The sequence below is a fragment of the Diospyros lotus genome, chromosome 12, assembly GCF_014633365.1.
Source record: "Diospyros lotus cultivar Yz01 chromosome 12, ASM1463336v1, whole genome shotgun sequence".
In the NCBI taxonomy this organism is placed as follows: Eukaryota; Viridiplantae; Streptophyta; class Magnoliopsida; order Ericales; family Ebenaceae; genus Diospyros; species Diospyros lotus.
The window spans coordinates 22,370,840-22,388,824 of NC_068349.1; the positions used below are offsets into that span (position 1 = coordinate 22,370,840).

The 17,985-nt window shown below is 43.7% G+C and overlaps 1 protein-coding gene across 1 annotated transcript; it reads left to right on the forward strand.

Annotated features, from left to right (window-relative positions):
• Positions 1 to 15,836: 15,836 nt before the first annotated feature.
• On the forward strand, positions 15,837 to 17,521 carry LOC127787571 (uncharacterized). Its single transcript, XM_052315633.1, has 2 exons — positions 15,837 to 16,763; positions 17,132 to 17,521. Exons 1-2 carry the CDS (start codon positions 15,837 to 15,839, stop codon positions 17,519 to 17,521), a joined length of 1,317 nt encoding a protein of 438 aa, XP_052171593.1.
• The last annotated feature ends 464 nt before the right edge of the window (positions 17,522 to 17,985 follow it).

Genomic DNA, 17,985 nt, shown 5'->3' on the forward strand with positions numbered 1-17,985 from the left:
CTAGTTGCCACAACAGCCTCCCGACGCCATCCCTGCTTGCATCTGGACTTGCAACATCTACACATGAGATAAAACCTCACGAGTCACACAGACTCAGTAAGGGTGCAATGCTTGTAAATATGAATATAACCATGTTTATGTATGCCAATGCATGAAAATGAGGCTAGGCCCACTCATCCTCACAACCCACCGTGGTTTGAGGCATCAACCTATCAGCCCCCATACTCTAGTCCTCCATATGGCCATCGGTCCACCAGGTCTTGCATCACACAAGATAACCACTACATGCAAATGTAACATAAAAATATTATCAAACATATTTACCAACTTGCAAGGCCACCTCCACATGGGGCTATCCCTTACCTGGATTGAAGCTTCACCCTTGCCTCGAGCGAGAATGCCAGCTCGGACTCCGAGCTCTTCTAGGATCACCGCCTCCCTAGATGAACCTAGATGCAAACACACACAAACCCAACTCCATTAACATCCGGCATTAAACCAATGCCCTTAACTTCGCCACACATTGCAAAACTCACCTAACAACAACTTCCAATCAACCCCACCGAGGGTTCAATCCAATCAATACGACACAATTCATTATCTCTCATAATGAAATTATTTTGAAAAGAAATAAATTAATTACCTTGATTAATTTGGAGAAGAAGTTCGAAAACGCCCACACCGACGTTGTCTCCCGAGCTGCCATTTACGCCTAAAAATCTCATTTTTGAGCTTCCAACATGCTCCACAAGCTCCAATTAAATTTCCAGAACTTTCCCCAATTTTTCTCGAATTTTTCGGGATTTTCTCTATTTTTCCAGATTTATTTCATTTTATTTTTTTTTCTTCTTTCTATTTTTCTTTTCTTCTCTATTGTTCACTGTCTTCTCCATTTCTCCTCCCCCACGGCTGCTTCTTCCACGCGTGCATACAGGGCCACACCAGTTGCTGCGCACGGCCGCCCACCAGCCACTGCCGCTAGCCTTCGTTGCCATAACCTCTGGCCAATGGTCGGCCGCCTCTGACTGTCGCATCCTTCGCTGCCAGCGTCCTTCTCCCCTGCACGTTGCTACCATGGCCGATCGATGAAGCTCCTAACCGCCTTATCGCGGCCGCCCGCTGGTTCTCCAGTTGCCTTCATCCTCCCATTAGCCGGCCATCGCTGCCTCCAACCTTGCCCCGAGCTCCAGCAACAGCAGCCATGGACGCAGTTTCTTCATGCCGTCGCTGCTCTGATCGTTGCAACAGCCGCAGCCGATGTCGTTGCTGCTCGCCGGCCAACCACCAACAATCGCCTCAAGCTGGCCTCCAGCCTTCTCTCTCGACCTCTCGTGATCTCCCTCTTGCTTTGCATCTCTTGTCCAAGCTCCCTACTCACGAGCTCTCTCTCCCTTCCATATTCAGATTTCAAAATTTGAAATATGGGCAGAACTCAAGCGCCACATATATATGTATATATATATTACACTTTTAATCCCCCAATTTATCAATTATTTTACTTCCAAGTATCATTAATCCCATTTAAGGAATTTATTAATTGCAATTGGCCCCTCCAAGGCTTAATTAATTATCACAAAACCACACAAATCTTGATTCTTCAAAAATTAATATCCAACTTTTACTCGATAAGGCCGATTTCGTCCCTACGCCTGCATGAGACCTTTATTCGACCCGAAAATGCTTCAGGGTTCCCTTACTCACCAAACCAGACCACCCCTAGGGTCCTCTCAACTTCCTGGAGGTCCCTTACAACCATTCGGTATTGGCTCCCACTCGAGCTTATACAGAATTTATTCTAAAAATTATTCCCATCAGACTGCTTCCAGCGTCAGTATCCTCATCTTGAGACGCTCACCAATTTCTTACCCTCTTCTCTTGACATCCAAGTCCCGAGGCACTCTCTGCCACCAACTCGGCAAATTTCAATAATTAATTTCTCAAAACCAACTCTTGGGCTTCCCGGACCACCCAAGATCCCTTCAAAATAATCATAAATTATTTATTTTCAATACCATGTAATATCGGGTATTACAGCGATCGAACCCGTTGCCCCACTTATGGCCCGATAACGAGGTAAAATGCGATCGAATCCGTTGCCCCGCTTATGGCCTGGCAACGAGGTAAAATGCGATTGAATTCGTTGCCCCGCTTATGTCCCGGTAACGAGGTAAAATGCAATCGAACCCGTTGCCTCGCTTATGGCCCAGCAACGACCTAAAATGCGATCGAACCCGTTTGCCCTGCTTATGGCCCGATAATAAGCTAAAATGTGATCGAACCCATTGCCCTTGTTATGGCCCAGCAACGAGGTAAAATGCAATCGAGCCCGTTGCCCCGCTTATGGCCCGGCAACGAGGTAAAATACATTCAAGCTCATCGCTCCGCGTGCGACCTAGCAATGAAAGAAAAGCCATGACCTCGTTGTTTCTATTGCAAGGAAAGGAGCATATTGGGTAGAACAAAGAAGAAAATATTCATTGATAAAGCAATAACTCTCATTGCAGTAGAAACTACCAAAAGTACAAAAAAAAAAAAAAGAGAAACGACAAACAACGACGAGAAGCAAACAACAATGAGGATCTACTCGCGGGAGTGAGACTTGCGAGAGGAGCGCTTAGTAGACCCGAATGATGCAACAGGAATCTTAGGAGACACTATTGGAAGTTCCCCTTCCTCAGCCTCGTCCGTATGTGGCACATCTTCAACAACTGCACCAGGATCCTCTTTAATTGCTTCGGGGTCGTTGATAGAGCACATATTTTCATATTATTTAGCCCTCAAATTTAGTCTTTTTGCACATTAGTTGTGTCCTTTTTATTCATCTTGGTTTTATTTTATAGGAATTGGGCTTCACACTATTTTACTTTATTTTTCCAGGTTTAGGACTATGGGAGCATGAGATGGGGCATGAAAACGTCTTGATGGCAATGAGATATCTTGGAAATTGGAGATAGAGAAGTGAGGGCAATCTAACCTCCTGCACTTCCTTCAGTATTTTGGCCAAGATAAAGTCCCAGAATGAAGATGATGTCTTCAGAGATATTGTAGAGAACTTCTAGGGCTTTCTGGAAAGGTATGGTTTGTCCAAATCCGAGTTCGTTTGGGCCTTCAAACAGCACTTCAAAGTCGGGGCTAGGAAGTTGGGTTCAAATTAGGAAAGCTGCACAGATGCTGATTCCTTAAAAGGGCCATATCTTGGGCGTCCGATATCCAAATCAAGTGATTCAAAAGCCCAAATTAATCTAATCTTCCTGATCTACAATTATTATGAAGAGGCCGAAGCCCATAACGTGCGGTAACCTATCCGAAATCGGTTGTGAAGTGGCAGTAACCTAGGGTTTCCTCCTTAAGCCCTACTTAAGCACCTTAAGTGGCCAATTTTGAGGGATTCTGGAGAAGGACGTGAATAGTAGCCAACTTTCCTGCTCTCCACTGTTCTTGTCAAGATGGAAGGCTAAGGTTATGTAATCAGTTGCAATACCATCCTTGTTCCCGGTTTGAGTCTTTGGTTTTAATGGAAATCTATTTTTTTAGTTTTAACTTTGTTGTTCTCTTGTTTCTGTTCTCTCTTAAATCTGTGTATGTGTTGATGCCGGTTGGATGAATGCATGCATTGTCTTTGTTTGAGAATCCAAGGTTTTTTTGCTCGGTTGAGGCTTTAACTAGAAGCAAGAACAATCAGTCTCGAATCTGTGCAATAAGGGGAATCAAAACTGATAGATTGAACTAAGAGGTTTCTGAAATCTTTTTATTGGTTTTCTTTCCAATCTTTGGCGGTTGTTAAAGGATTTTTCTGATTTTCGATTTGAGGATTAGAACTAAACAATTTGTTTATTGAGAAGGCAATGAAAACTGGGATAGAAGGTTGGTTTGCAATTAATTGCATCTTGATTTATTGTTATTTAGTTTTTCTGTTTTTCATCAAAAACTTCCCCCCCCCCCCGTTTAGCCTTGTTTTGACAGATACGCTTGAGGTTCATTGGGAGACGACTTGGGTTGCACCCTTGCTGCAAATCCAAATTCTTATTCAACTAATCTATTGGTGTTTGACAGCCCCGATCAGTCGTCCACCAAGCCTTCTCCCCCATGGTTGAAAGAAAACAGATTCCATGGGCCTGTCAGATTTTTCAAATCATCCACCAAATAAGAATCCAAGCAAGAAGAAGGACTCGTGGGGATTCAACTCATATTAACGCCAATCCACTTGAGTAGATTCCTCAACTTCGGGAGTAAGCAGAAGTTCAGGAAAAGTCTCTCTCGGACGCTGAGATTCTAGATGGGCGCGTGCCAGATAAAATCCATACTTTAGAAAGCCTGAAGCATATTTCCCCTTCCTATCTTGGAAATCGGTTGAGAGACGATATTCCTTCGCCACTTCAGCTCGAATAGCACGAGCATCCCTACGACTTATCTTCAATTCTGTCAGGCGTAGAGAGTGTTCTTGCAAAAGTGCTTCATGTTACGTCATCAGCTAAACGTTCTTGTGTTCTTTAGCTTCTAGCTTAGAACGTAGATCTTGAATTTCCCCTTGAGGGCCCGAGGTACCAACAGCAACCTCAAGCAATCGAGCATGCATATGCTCCATCTCTGCCTCTACATTTCTCTTCCTGACCTCTGCCTAACGGGCGCGACCCTTTAGCTCTTAGCGTTCTTCGCTCCGGGAAGATTGACGATTCCTCTAATCCAACATCTATGCTTTTACTTGTTCACGATATGCCCTATCCCTAGCATTGGAAGCAACTATCCCCTGAATCCCTTGCACCAGGAGCTGCTTCGTTTCATCCCTAGCCTGGGCATGATTACTACCAATAAATTGTCGTTCATCTCGAGGGAGAATGGTGGAATAAATGAGACGAGCACCAATCCTGAGTTCAGAAATGGAGTCTGTCTCTAGCACCCCAGGGGAAACTTGAAAGTCCCGACCACTCAGCTTTGTAGCATCTCCGAGAATCATAGTATGTCTCACCTCACCTGGAATGGGAAGTATAGGAAGAGGTTTCATTAATTTCTCGCCTTCAAGATGATGGCAATCCTTCCTGTTGGGAATCACAAGGTGGCGACATTCTTCTTCCACCCGAGCCATGTCACCAGCAAATAAAGAAGATGAACTTCGCCCTCTTCGAGAACTGGGAATGGGAGATGGAATTTCAACGGTCTCTTCACGGGAGAGAGGGGTCGACGATGGGCTTCCTATGTGAGAAGGAACTTCAACACTCGAATGGTCACCTCTTAGATGACGACGTCTTTCCACCCCAGTAGGAGAAACACCAGCAGGTCTGCATCACCGAGGAGGATGACTTGTAGAACCCTCGGCACCATGAGTAGAAGCCCCGTTCGTTGCTGCAATGCGTGCTTCCTCTTCACGATGGCGTCTACGCAGTTCCATCAGCCTACCTAATCCAGCCATTTTTGCAAAAATCAATACAAAACATTTAATGAAGGAAAACAACGCAGTAATTAAACAAGGAAGGTAATAGCAGGAGATAGTCTACCCCCAGGAGTGACTTCCTCTTGAGGATCGAAAGGAGGATGTGAAGACGGTTTTGGCATTTCCATCTCCTCCTCCTCGACTCCTTCCATTTCCCAATTGGACAACATAGAAGATTGAGGAGAAGCAGTTGGCGCCACGACCCCCCAACCCGCGATTCTGAAATTTTCCAAACTCAGGAGGCTCATCAAGTCAATAGGACCCTGTGCCGTTAGTACCCCCATAAGACGATGATATATGCCCCAAACTTCCTTACAGGGAGAAAACCCCTGGCTGGCATCATGATGATTCCAGTGCAGGGGAGCATCCTAATCGAGTGGAGGCTCTATCACCACCCATCGCTCTTCAAACTGGTTGATCTTGTTAAGAAGGGCACTAAACAGTTCGAGGCCTGATACCTTCTAGAGTGTATACAGATGGCGGTCTTTGCTAGCCTTTCGTAGCCAATAGAAGCAACTGAAGAGCATCAAGGAAGGGACTACATCCTGTTGATGGTAAAGTACGAAAAAACCCACCATCTTGGGCCCAGCCATTAGGACAAAGCTAAGCTGAAATAATATTGTAATGACGTAACCATGCCGTGGTGAAAAGTGGGAGAGGAAAGTGGAGTCCCATCTCAAATGAAGTAAAGTGAATGCCAATAGAGCCTTCATCTACTTGGGAGGGGTCTGGTTCATCAAGACGAGGATACCTCACCATAAATCCTGAAGGGGTGGCATCGTAAACCTTCTCGTAATTCTCGTACTGGAGCTAAGAGCTTGAAGTGACAGGAACGTGCGCGGGGCCAGGGGGTGATGCCGATTTTCTCCTCAACATGTTAAAAAGACTCGAGGGCATTATCTTGTTATATTGAAGAGGTGAAAAAGATGGAGGATCACAGCAAACAAATACCTGTAGACAAAGCAAGAGCATCAGTAAAAGACAAAGAAGAGCGAGCCAAAGCAAAGAGGCAACAAGCGGCCGGGATTAGTGGAAGGCATCGTAAGAACATGACCACTCGGTCATGACCGAGGAGCCTAGTGTAACGACCCGCTCCCACTTACGGGCGCCACCGGTAAATAATCAACTAGATTACTCACCCGACAACCACAACTGAAGGGTCGGACTATGTTTCAACAGGAAACGCCCTAGGTGGGAACTAGGCTTCGTCCTTCCCTTCGCTCCACTCAGGAATCGGTCCCAACTCAAATAAGAAAAATCCAGCGGACCAAGACCCGAAACCTGAGTGAGCTTCACCTTTTTTCAGCTCACCCCATAGCAAGCCAGAGGTGACCCAGGCACAAAGCTAGCATACAAACACTTCGCTGAGTATTGGGGATTTATGAGAACATACCTTGCAGATCTTGACTCGGTCCGAAACTTGGCTTTACCGACTATGCCACATTCAACAGGCAATCTCACAATCATCTATCATACTATGGAGATTTCAATAATTAAATACATCTAGTGCTCAATATCGTTTACATTCAATTACATGAATACATATAAAAATTTACAGGAGATTACACAACAACACAACTCAAGCAACAAGCTAATTTCCATAACAGTCTCCCGGCACCATCCCGACTTGCATCTAGGCTTGCATCATCTACACATGAGGTAAAACCTCATGAGTCATAAAGACTCAGTAAGGGTGCAATGCATGTAAATAAGAATATAATCATGTTTATGTATGCCAATGCATGCAAATGAGGCTAGGCCTACTTATCCTCACAACCCTCCAAGGTTTGAGGCGTTGACCTATCAGCCCTCACAACACTAGTCCTCCATATGGCCATAGGTCCACTAGGTTTTGCATCACACAAGATATAACCACTACATGCCAATGCAACATAAAAACATTATCAAACATATTTACCAACTTGCAAGGCCACCTCCGCATGGGGCCATCCCTTACCTGGCTCGAAGCTTCATCTCCGCCTCGGCACGAATTCCAGCCTGAATCTCAAGTTCTTCTAGGATCACCATCCCTCCGGTCGAACCTAGATGCAACCACACACAAAATCCCAACTCCATTAACCTCCGGCATTAAACCAATGCCCTCAACTACGCCGCACATCGCCAAAATCATCCATCAACAAGATTTCAAATAACCCCAACATAGGGTTTAATCCAACTAATACTACATAATTCATTATCTCACATAATGGAATAATTAAATTAATTTACCTCAATTAATTCTGGAGCAGACATCAAAAAAACGCTCACTCGGCATTGCTTCCTGGGCTTCAAATCTCGCGCCCAAATCCCATTCTCGGCCTCCAGCACGCTCCTCGCAAATTAATTTCCAGAACTTTCCCCAATCTTTCTGGAATTTTTCGGGATTTTTCCATATTTTCTCTTTTATTTCCCTTTTCTTTTATTTCTTTTTCTTTTTTTTTTCTTTATTCTTCTTCCTCCTATTTCTTCCTTCCCGCGCGCGCCACTCGCGCCACTGTTCACTTTCTTCTTCGCTGGCCTGCACGCACAGCGCGCTTGCGCGGCTGCCACCGCCGCCCGGCCTCTCCAGCCGCCACTTATGGCCGACGTCGCCTCTTCCCATCTCCCTCGGTCACCACTAGCTGCCCCGGGTTGCTGCTTGCAGCTGCTGAGCACAGCCATGGACGCCATTGGTGCTGCAACAAAAGCTTAGGAGCTGCCATGGTTGCGCTCTCGGCCATCCCCATCGCTTCCAAGAACCTCCTTACACTCCTGCTGGCCACCTCGCGCTTGCTGCCATCCACCATTGCAGGCGTGAGCCATCGCGAGCCACCGCCAGCATGCACAGCCGCACCAACTGTTGGAAATGTATGCCCTAAAGACACGTTTTGTTTAATTTATGGTAATGATGTTTCTTTTATTCAGTTTATGGCACATATATTATTTGCATTTAATTGTTGGAAAGGTGTCCATGCTATTAAGTAAGTGATTCATGTGATGGGTCGTTCTTCACAGTTAGGCGTGAATCATGGGTACTTAATAAGCAAGAAAATATAACTCTTGATCTTTTGATAGAACTGGGCATTCTATCATGATAAGATCATTGTACAATAGATCCTAATGGAGGATGGCTTGCCTTAGCCAGTAAACAGTCCGTTTACTCTAATTGTACAAGCGCATTTGGAATGCGTAGAGTGGACCTGTGATAGAAGCTAATGACAAAGTACTAATTATCATGGAGCTAGTCTATCACTGCTACTACGTGGACGAGTACTCTAATACTTGAGTATTAGTTGGTGGTCTAGTGAACCTAGAGCTATATTCTTAGATTCATTGCAGGTGAGGTCTATCAAAGATCAATATCCTTTTGAGTTGGGAGTATGGTTTCTAATTAGCTAAGACAGACTAATACAAGATAGTTTCTGTGATTCACCCCCTTGTGATTGTCCAAGAATAATCGAATAATCCAGGGCCCTGGGAACGTGACTTATGAGTGTGTGCTTCTGGGTAGCTCCCAATGATAAGCAAGTACATTCGAGTAGTCACGGATTATTGGACTAGTGATCTAAGGATGGTAGAAGTCATTTAGAAAGGTGTTAGTACATTATTCCTTTCTAAATGATGGGTGTTACGCAGAGGGGTATTTTCGTCATTACACTAGTAGGTCAAAGACATGGCATATGCAAAATTATTCGTGGGGTCAGTGTTTCCATATGGTGATAGTTGGAACACTTAGAATGACAAAATATAGCTACTAGGTAGCAGGGATATTTTGGTCATTTTAGCAGCCGTGAATAATTTGTCTTTTGGTCCCCGGGGTAGCTCGATGTAACTCATGTATTTTTAATACATTTGGCTTGTTGGATGAATTACATTAAGAGAGAATTATTTTATTTAGAATAGTCCATTGGGCTAAAATAAAATAATAGTTCATAAGGGTTTTAATTAATTAATTGGGCTAACCCAATTAGGAAATTAATTAAAAGATTTGGCCCATTAGGGTTTGGCCCACTAGGGTTTTAACCCTAGGGTTCTCCCTATATATATCTCTCTTTAGTTGTTTTTTAATCCAAGTCGTTTTTCATTCTTCTTCACCGAAGAGAGGCCACGAGTTCGAGTCATACTCCGGAAGATCGAAAGGGGGCGTTTGTGTTCTGATGCGACGGAGCCGAAGGCTAGCAGGGCAGCCGTCGTCTCCTCCACACGAAGAAGCACCCATCGCTCCATTCCGTCCGGTAATCCGCCGAAAAAGTAAGTCTCCTAGACTCTAACCAATACGAGGATCGTTTTATTTTTAAAACGCTTCCGTTGCATGCTTTTGATCCTCGTTCATGATCCTACACCAACGAGCTGCCATGGCCGATCGTTTGCCTCCTTCGTCGCAGCTGCAGCCTTCGGCAACCCCGTTGTCATCACCGCGAGCTACTGCAACTCGCACCTAAGCCATCGACGGCCGCCTCAGGGTATCCCCACGCCAACGCCTCTGCCTCAGCCACGACCGACTGCCATTGCTGCTACCTTCCGTATCCACCATGGCCGCTCCAACCCCCCTCTCTTTCTCGATCACTCTCGGCCCAAGCTCTCCATCTCTCGGCTTCTATGCTCACACTCTCTCGCCATGCTCTCTCTCTCAATCTCATCCCTCTTCTCTACTTCCCGAGCTCCCTCTCGGCTCTCTGCATTTGATTTCAAAATATCAGGGGGAGGAAGCTTCCTCCCCACTTTCACACACTTATATATATATATAGATATATATCACATGAGCCCTCTGCTTTCTCCTAAATTACACTTGGGAGATTTATTAATTGCTCTTGGGCCCTTTAAACTTTAATTACTTATCATTAAAGCCTCACGATAACTTGATTTCTATAAAATTAATTGCCGACACCTACTCGGGAATATCGATTTTGTCCCTGGGCCTGCGTAGGACATTTATTCGATCCGAAAACACTTAAGGGTTGCCTTACTCAGAAAACCGAACCACCCCTAGGGTCCCCTTAGCTTCCAAGAGGTCCCCTCCGATTATTCGGTATTGACACCCACTCGGGCTTATACAGAATTTATTTCGAAATTTATTCCCGATCGGACCGCTTCCAACGTCATTAATCTCATCTCAAGACGCTCATCAATCTCTTGCCCTCTTCCCTGGACATCGAAGTCTTGAGGCATTTCCAGCCGCCAATTCGGCAAATTTCATTAATAAATCACTCGAAATTGACTTTTGGCCTTCCCGGACCACCCGAGGCCCTGTCGAAATAGTCAAAACTTATTTATTTACAATACTATGTAATACCGGGTATTACACCTAGTAAGCTTAACGCCGAAGGATGGAAATGGGACGAGGCCTAAAAATGAGCTGAGACCTAAAAGAATTTGAATTCTGAAGACACCACGACTGATCCTTATGAGGATCAAATGAATACCTGGACCCCTATTTATAGGGGCTCAAAAGGCAAAAAAGCTTCAAAATTGTCGGACGAATGCAAAAAATAAAGAGCGAGCACACACAAATGATCTTCCGAAGATAAGAAAAATACGGCAAGAAGCACGCTAAAATTTTCTGGTACTTTATGCTCTTTTACCCGACTTCTCGGCTAAAAAAGTAGGGAGCAATTGGTGTACCCGGGAAAGTCAAGCGGGTACTTGATCAAAAGTGGGCCCCAATACAGTTGAAGAGAGCAAGGGCAAGGGGCCGTAAGGGAGAAGAAGGCCCACTCAGTTAGCCGAGTGGTCGCGCCCCTGCTCAGCACAACCGAGTGGGGGTCCACTCGGTTATGCCGAGTGGGCACCCGCCCCAACTTGGTCCAACCGAGTGGAGGGTCACTCGGTTGAGTGACCCCCCGACCCAGCCATTTTTTACGGTCCACTCATTTGCAACCGAGTGGACCCCCTCTCGTCATTAAGCGTCCAGCCGAATGGGCTTCGAAATTCTTGGAATGGGCCGCGAGATCTCTGGAACGGGCCATAAGATTCTCACCGAGAATATCGCGAGGCCTCCCTCACCCTCCGCTATAAATACAAGGTCCCCTCTCCTTTAGAAGGGACGCATTCTTGAGTTAATGAAGTACCAGTTCGCATTTTCGCTTGAGATCTGACTTAAGCATCGGAGGGTTTGCGTGGGGACCCCCACCCGCGTCCTAACGGTGCTCTTGTTTTGTAGGCCACTCGGTTACCTCAGGTCACTCGGTTATCCAAGGCCACTCGTCACCTCAAGTCACTCGGTTATCAAAGACCGCTCGTCACCTCAGGTCACTCGATTATCTTGGGCAAGGTTGTTAAAATCATAAAATCGTAAGAGGGTCTTCAACATGTAAAATCGTAAAATCATAAGGGTTTTGGGTGCAAAAAATCATAAAATCATACCGATAAAATCAGGAGTTTAACAACCATGATCTTGGGCCACCTGATCATCTGCCCACCAGATCATCAGATCTACCAGATCCACCAAGTCATCAGCCTACCAGATTATCATCCCTGTCAGACCATTAGCTCTATTGGATCGCCAGATCCGCTCGTCAACCAGATCCAGTTGCTCGTTAAGATTCTCATCATTATAGGCATGACTCCCAAGACTTTTACGTCTTCCCACAAGTAAAAATAGATTGTTGTATTTTGGCAACAACAATAATGCCTCTCGATTGGAGCAGGGTGTTACAGTTGGTATCAGAGCTGAAGATTTGGAGACTTAGGAAAAGTCTGATTTGGAGTTTTAAGTGACTCTGGTATAGTTGGTATCAGAGCTGAAGATTTGGAGATTTAGGAAAAGTCTGATTTGGAGTTTTAAGTGACTCTGGTACAGTTGATATCAGAGCTGAAGTTTATTTGGAAGTCTTAAGTGGCTCTGATATAGTTGATATTAGAGCCTAACCCTATTTGGAGAATTGGGGAATAGCTATTTGGAGATTTAAGTAGCTCGGTTACAGTTAGTACCAGAGCGAATGTTTATTTGGAGACCTAGCAAAACCCTGATTGGAGACTCAGGGGTACTAGTGGGATTTGAGAATGATCGAGTTGAGAAAAATTCGGTATAGATCTAGGATCCTATGGAATGAGAAAAGTTAGGATATTTCGGTCAATGTTTTGAGAATAGAATTTGGAGATTTCGATGTTTGACTTTGATGATGGATAATGAGATAAGGATCTCAAAATTGGTGAAATTGGGATTGAGGTAAAGTTACCTCGAGGAAGTACATTGGGTGTATTTTCAACTTGGAGGATGATATGGTCGAGGTATAGTCTTAAACTTTGTAGAGGTTTTTGGAGATCAGAAATTTTGACAATTTATGATATGGGTAGGTTGCCCTTAAGACAGTTGCATAGAAGCCGAAAATCATTAGCAAGGTTAAGGTTACCTCTAAAGTGAGTTTAGCAATGATTAAGAAAGTATTCTTTTTCAGATAGTGAATGCTCAGGAAGCATGTATTTTGGATTATATGCTTTCCATTTTGATGATGCCATGTTAGACGATGGTACGGTTTTGGATATTATATATGAGATGATTTCGGTTAGGTACTGATAGCGCGCATATTTTATATTATTTATCCCTCTTATTCCATCTTCATTGCACTCTATTTAGGTTATTTCATTTGTCTTGTGTTTATTTTATTTTATTTGGCTTCACACTATTTTTATTCTTATTTGGCATATTCAGGCCGCAGATTTGAGCTATTTCGATAGAGGCGCAAGTGGGCTTCGCAAAGTGGACGGACATCGAGTTTGAAAGAGGCATACTTCATTTTGGGTTATGGGCGAATTTAGAATCCATTGGGTCCTATTTAATTAATTAAATTATGGGCCATATGTAATAAACAATCCCTAAGCCCATTTAGCCTAGGTTTTTCTTTTCCAAAACCCTATAAATAAGAGCTAGCAAAAAGGCTTTAACGATGGCCGATTTTGGAGGATTTTCACCGCTTCTATGGAAGGCTAATTCAATCGTAATCTACTACATTCCCGTACCCCTGGCCCGATTTGAGTCTCGGTCATGTAGTCGAATCTGGTTTGGAACTCAATTTTCATGTTCTTATTAATGATTTCGTTTCTTTTCCTTCTATAATTTTATGTATGTTTCTTTTACGCGGTTGTGTGAATGCATGCATGATCTTTGGATAGGTTTAATTGACGTACTCGGTTGAGGCTTTGATTAGAAAGAAACGGCATGATATTGCATGAGCGATTACTCATTTTGATTTAATCTTTTACGGTTGTAGAAGAGTAGAATCAATCCAAACAGAATATTTTCATAAGCGAGACGGGGATTACCGAGGTAAGGAGGTAGGGTTTGTAGCGGATTACGTTTTAGTTGGTCGAGAATCCATCTTTGTTTCATTCTTGAGCTTTTTTAAGTTCGGTTTTCATCAACCCCCCCCCCCCCCCCGTTTAATCTTGTTTTGACAGTCGTTGACAGTTCGTCGGGAGACAACCTAGGGAGCATCCTAGCTGCAAACCAGTCCTAATACATACATTAATCTAATCGGCTCGACAACCAGGATCAAGATTTTGGTGCCGTTGCCGGGGAACTCGTCAATCTGTTCTGCCATATCAAGATTTGTTTTTCTGTTCTTTTGTTTCTTTTCTGTTCTCTTTCATTCTTTGTTGCTTTCTTTCTTTTGTTTTCTTTCTGTTTTGTTCTTTTGTTTCTTTTTTGTTCCTGTTTTTCTTTTCTATTTTCTGCCATAACCAGCACTGTTCACCGCCGTTGACTATCTTGGAATGCCCTAATTTTTGGTGTCCAAAGGAATAGGGGTGTGAGGAGGGTGGTTTTTGGCCAAATTCCAACGTTTAGACCACTTTTTAGGCCATTTTGTGTGTTCTTGGTGTTTATATGATCTTCCCTTGTGTGTTTTGTTCTATTTTTGTTCTTGTTGATATTTAGTGCATGACCAGATCATCTAAGGGTGAACTAATTGATTTAGATCCAAAAATTGAGAGGACCCTTAGGCTGTTGGAAATGTATGCCCTAAAGACAAGTTTTGTTTAATTTATGGTAATGATGTTTCTTTTAGTTAGTTTATGGCACATATATTATTTGCATTTAATTGTTGGAAAAGTGTCCATGCTATTAAGTAAGTGATTCATGTGATGGGTCGTTCTTCAAAGTTAGGCATGAATCATGGGTACTTAATAAACAAGAAAATATTACTCTTGATCTTTTGATAGAACTGGGCATTCTATCATGATAAGATCATTGTGCAATAGATCCTAATGGAGGATGGCTTGCCTTAGCCAGTAAACAGTCCGTTTACTCTAATTGTACAAGCGCATTTGGAATGCGTAGAGTGGACCTGTGATAGAAGCTAATGACAAAGTACTAATTATCATAGAGCTAGTCTATCACTACTACTACGTGGACGAGTACTCTAATACTTGAGTATTAGTTGGTGGTCTAGTGAACCTAGAGCTATATTCTTAGATTCACTGTAGGTGAGGTCTATCAAAGATCAATAACCTTTTGAGTTGGGAGTATGGTTTCTAATTAGCTAAGACAGACTAATACAAGATAGTTTCTGTGATTCACCCCCTTGTGATTGTCCAAGAATAATCAAATAATCCAGGGCCCTGGGAACGTGACTTAAGAGTGTGTGCTTCTGGGTAGCTCCCAGTGATAAGCAAGTACATTCGAGTAGTCACGGATTATTGGACTAGTGATCTAAGGATGGTAGAAATCATTTAGAGAGGTGTTAGTACGTTATTCCTTTCTAAATGATGGGTGTTACGCAGAGGGGTATTTTCGTCATTACACTAGTAGGTCAAAGACATTGCATATGCAAAATTATTCATGGGGTCAGTGTTACCATATGGTGATAGTTGGAACACTTAGAATGACAAAATATAGCTACTAGGTAGCAGGGATATTTTGGTCATTTTAGTAGCCGTGAATAATTTGTCTTTTGGTCCTCGGGGTAGCTCGATATAACTCATGTATTATTTAATACATTTGGCTTGTTGGGTGAATTACATTGAGAGAGAATTATTTTATTCAGAATGGTCCATAATTAATTGGGCTAGAATAAAATAATAGTTCATTAGTTCTAATTAATTAATTGGGCTAACCCAATTAGAAAATTAATTAAATGAACTTGGCCCATTAGGGTTTGGCCCACTAGGGTTTTAACCCTAGGGTTCTTCCTATATATATATTCTCTTTTTGGTTGTTTTTTCATCCCAGGGATTTTACTCTTCTTCACTAAAAGAGAGGCCACGATCTTGAGTCATACCCTGGAAGACCAAAAGAGACCGTTCAAGTTCTGATGCGAAGGATTGCAGGACAGCCGTCATCTCCGCCACGCGAAGAAGCTCCCGCTCATCCTCCTCCTATCGCTTCATTCCATCCGGTAATCCGTAGGAGAAGTAAGTTTCCTAGATTCTAATCAATACGAGGAAAGGTTTTTTTAAAAATCGCTTCCGTTGCACACTATGTTTCCTCGGGATGATCCTTCATAGGCGACAAGTAAGAGAACTTAGGTCTCAAGATAGGACAGTGACTACTAATAGTGTCTTTCCCATTGTCTTTGATACTGTGCCTGAGTTCCAACCTACATTGATCAATATGGCCGCCAATGAAAACAATGGCAATGAGAATGGGAATGATGCTAATAGAACCATTAAAGAATTGGCTGCCCCTGATGTGCATTATCAACCCTTGTGTATTCACTATCCTCAATTGGAGGCAAACTTTGAACTGAAATCTGGATTGATACATTTGCTTCCTAAGTTTCATGGTCTTGCAGGTGAAGATCCACACAAGCATCTAAAGGAGTTTCATGTGGTATGCTCCACCATGAGGCCGCAAGGGGTTGATGAAGAACAAATAAAGCTAAGGGCATTCCCTTTCTCTCTTGATGGAGCTGCTAAAGACTGGCTGTATTACTTGCCACCCGCTGCCATTACCAATTGGGATGGCCTGAGGAGAATATTTCTGGAGAAGTTCTTCCCTGCTTCCAGAACAGCAGCCATCCGGAAGGACATCTGTGGCATCCGACAGATGGGTGGAGAAAGCTTGCATGAGTATTGGGAGAGATTTAAGAAGTTGTGTGCTAGCTGTCCTCATCACCAGATAAGTGACCAGCTCCTCATTCAATATTTTTATAAAGGCTTGCTCCCCATGGACAGGTACTTAGTGGATGCTGCGTCTGGAGGAGCCTTAGTGGAAAAGACACCAGCTGCAGCCCGGGACTTAATTTCAAAGATGGCTCAAAATGCACAACAATTTGGTACTAGGTTGAACACTCCCATGAAGACTGTCAATGAGGTTGGTTTTGCTGCACCTATGGACCAACAGAGAATAGAGAATAGGCTGGAGGAATTAACTTCAATGGTTCGCCAGTTAGCCCTTGATCGAAACCAGCCCCCGCAGGTATGTGGCATTTGTTCATTATCTTCACATGTAACTGATCAGTGCCCATAATTGTAGGATAACACAACAGAATCATGTAACCGAATCTTCCCTGGAAGACCGTTTCAGCAACAGCCACAATAGAATAGGTATGATCCCTATGCTCCCACCTACAATCCGCGCTGGAGAGACCATCCCAACTTCAGATATGGGGGTGCTTCAACTCAACCATTCCAACAAAGGTTCAATGCACCAGGTCAAAGTAATGCCACACAGATGAAGCAATAAGCACAAACCGTACCCAAGGCCAAACCGAGCTTGGATGACATAGTGCAGCAACTGGCTGCCAATACTCTCAATTCCAACAATGGACTGACACCACCATACAGAATTTGGAGACACAGATTGGGCAGTTAGCAACTAACATAAATGAGCTAAGGAGTCAAGGCTCGGGTCAACTACCTTCACAGCCAATATCCAATCAAAAGGGAAATGTGAGTGCGATCATGCTGCGTAGTGGTAAAGAAGTGAATGTTCCAAAGAAGGCACAAGAAGAAACCGGTAGAAAAGAAGAGTCGCATCCCCTCTCAATTCAAGGGGCCAAGCAGCACATCAACAATGATCAGGTCCAGGGAGAGAACCCCTACACCAATCCATTGCCTTTTCCCCATAGAGCCACTCAAAACAAGAAGAGGGTTGAAGCTGAGTTGGATAAGGAGATCATGGAGACTTTCCAGAAGGTCGAAGTCAATATACCACTCTTGGAGGCCATCAGATAGATTCCCAAGTATGCCAAGTTTCTCAAAGACTTGTGCACCCACAAGAGGAAGCTGAAGGGAAATGAGCAGGTCAACCTTGGAAGGAATGTCTCAGCCTTAATCCAGCCCGCCATGCCTTTGAAATGCAAAGATCCAGGGACGTTTACCATTCCTTGCACTATAGGAGAGCTGCAATTCACAAATGCTTTGCTAGATTTGGGTGCTTCCATTAATGTAATGCCTAAGTCTGTTTATGCATCCTTGCAGGTTGGCCCATTGAAATCCACAGGAGTGGTAGTCCAGCTAGCTAACAGGAGCACGGCCTATCCCACGGGAGTCTTGGAAGACGTGCTGGTTAAGGTTAAGGATCTTATCTTCCCAGCTAACTTTTATGTTTTAAATATGGAAGATGATAACAAGCTTGAACATGCACCATCGATACTAGGCAGACCTTTCTTGAAAACTGCTAGGACAATAATTAATGT

Coding starts and splice junctions, on each gene's coding strand:
- LOC127787571 (XM_052315633.1), top strand. CDS start 15,837: ATGATCCTTCATAGGCGACAAGTAAGAGAACTTAGGTCTCAAGATAGG. Junction 16,764..17,131: donor ATCGAAACCAGCCCCCGCAG/GTATGTGGCATT, acceptor ACCACCATACAG/AATTTGGAGACACAGATTGG.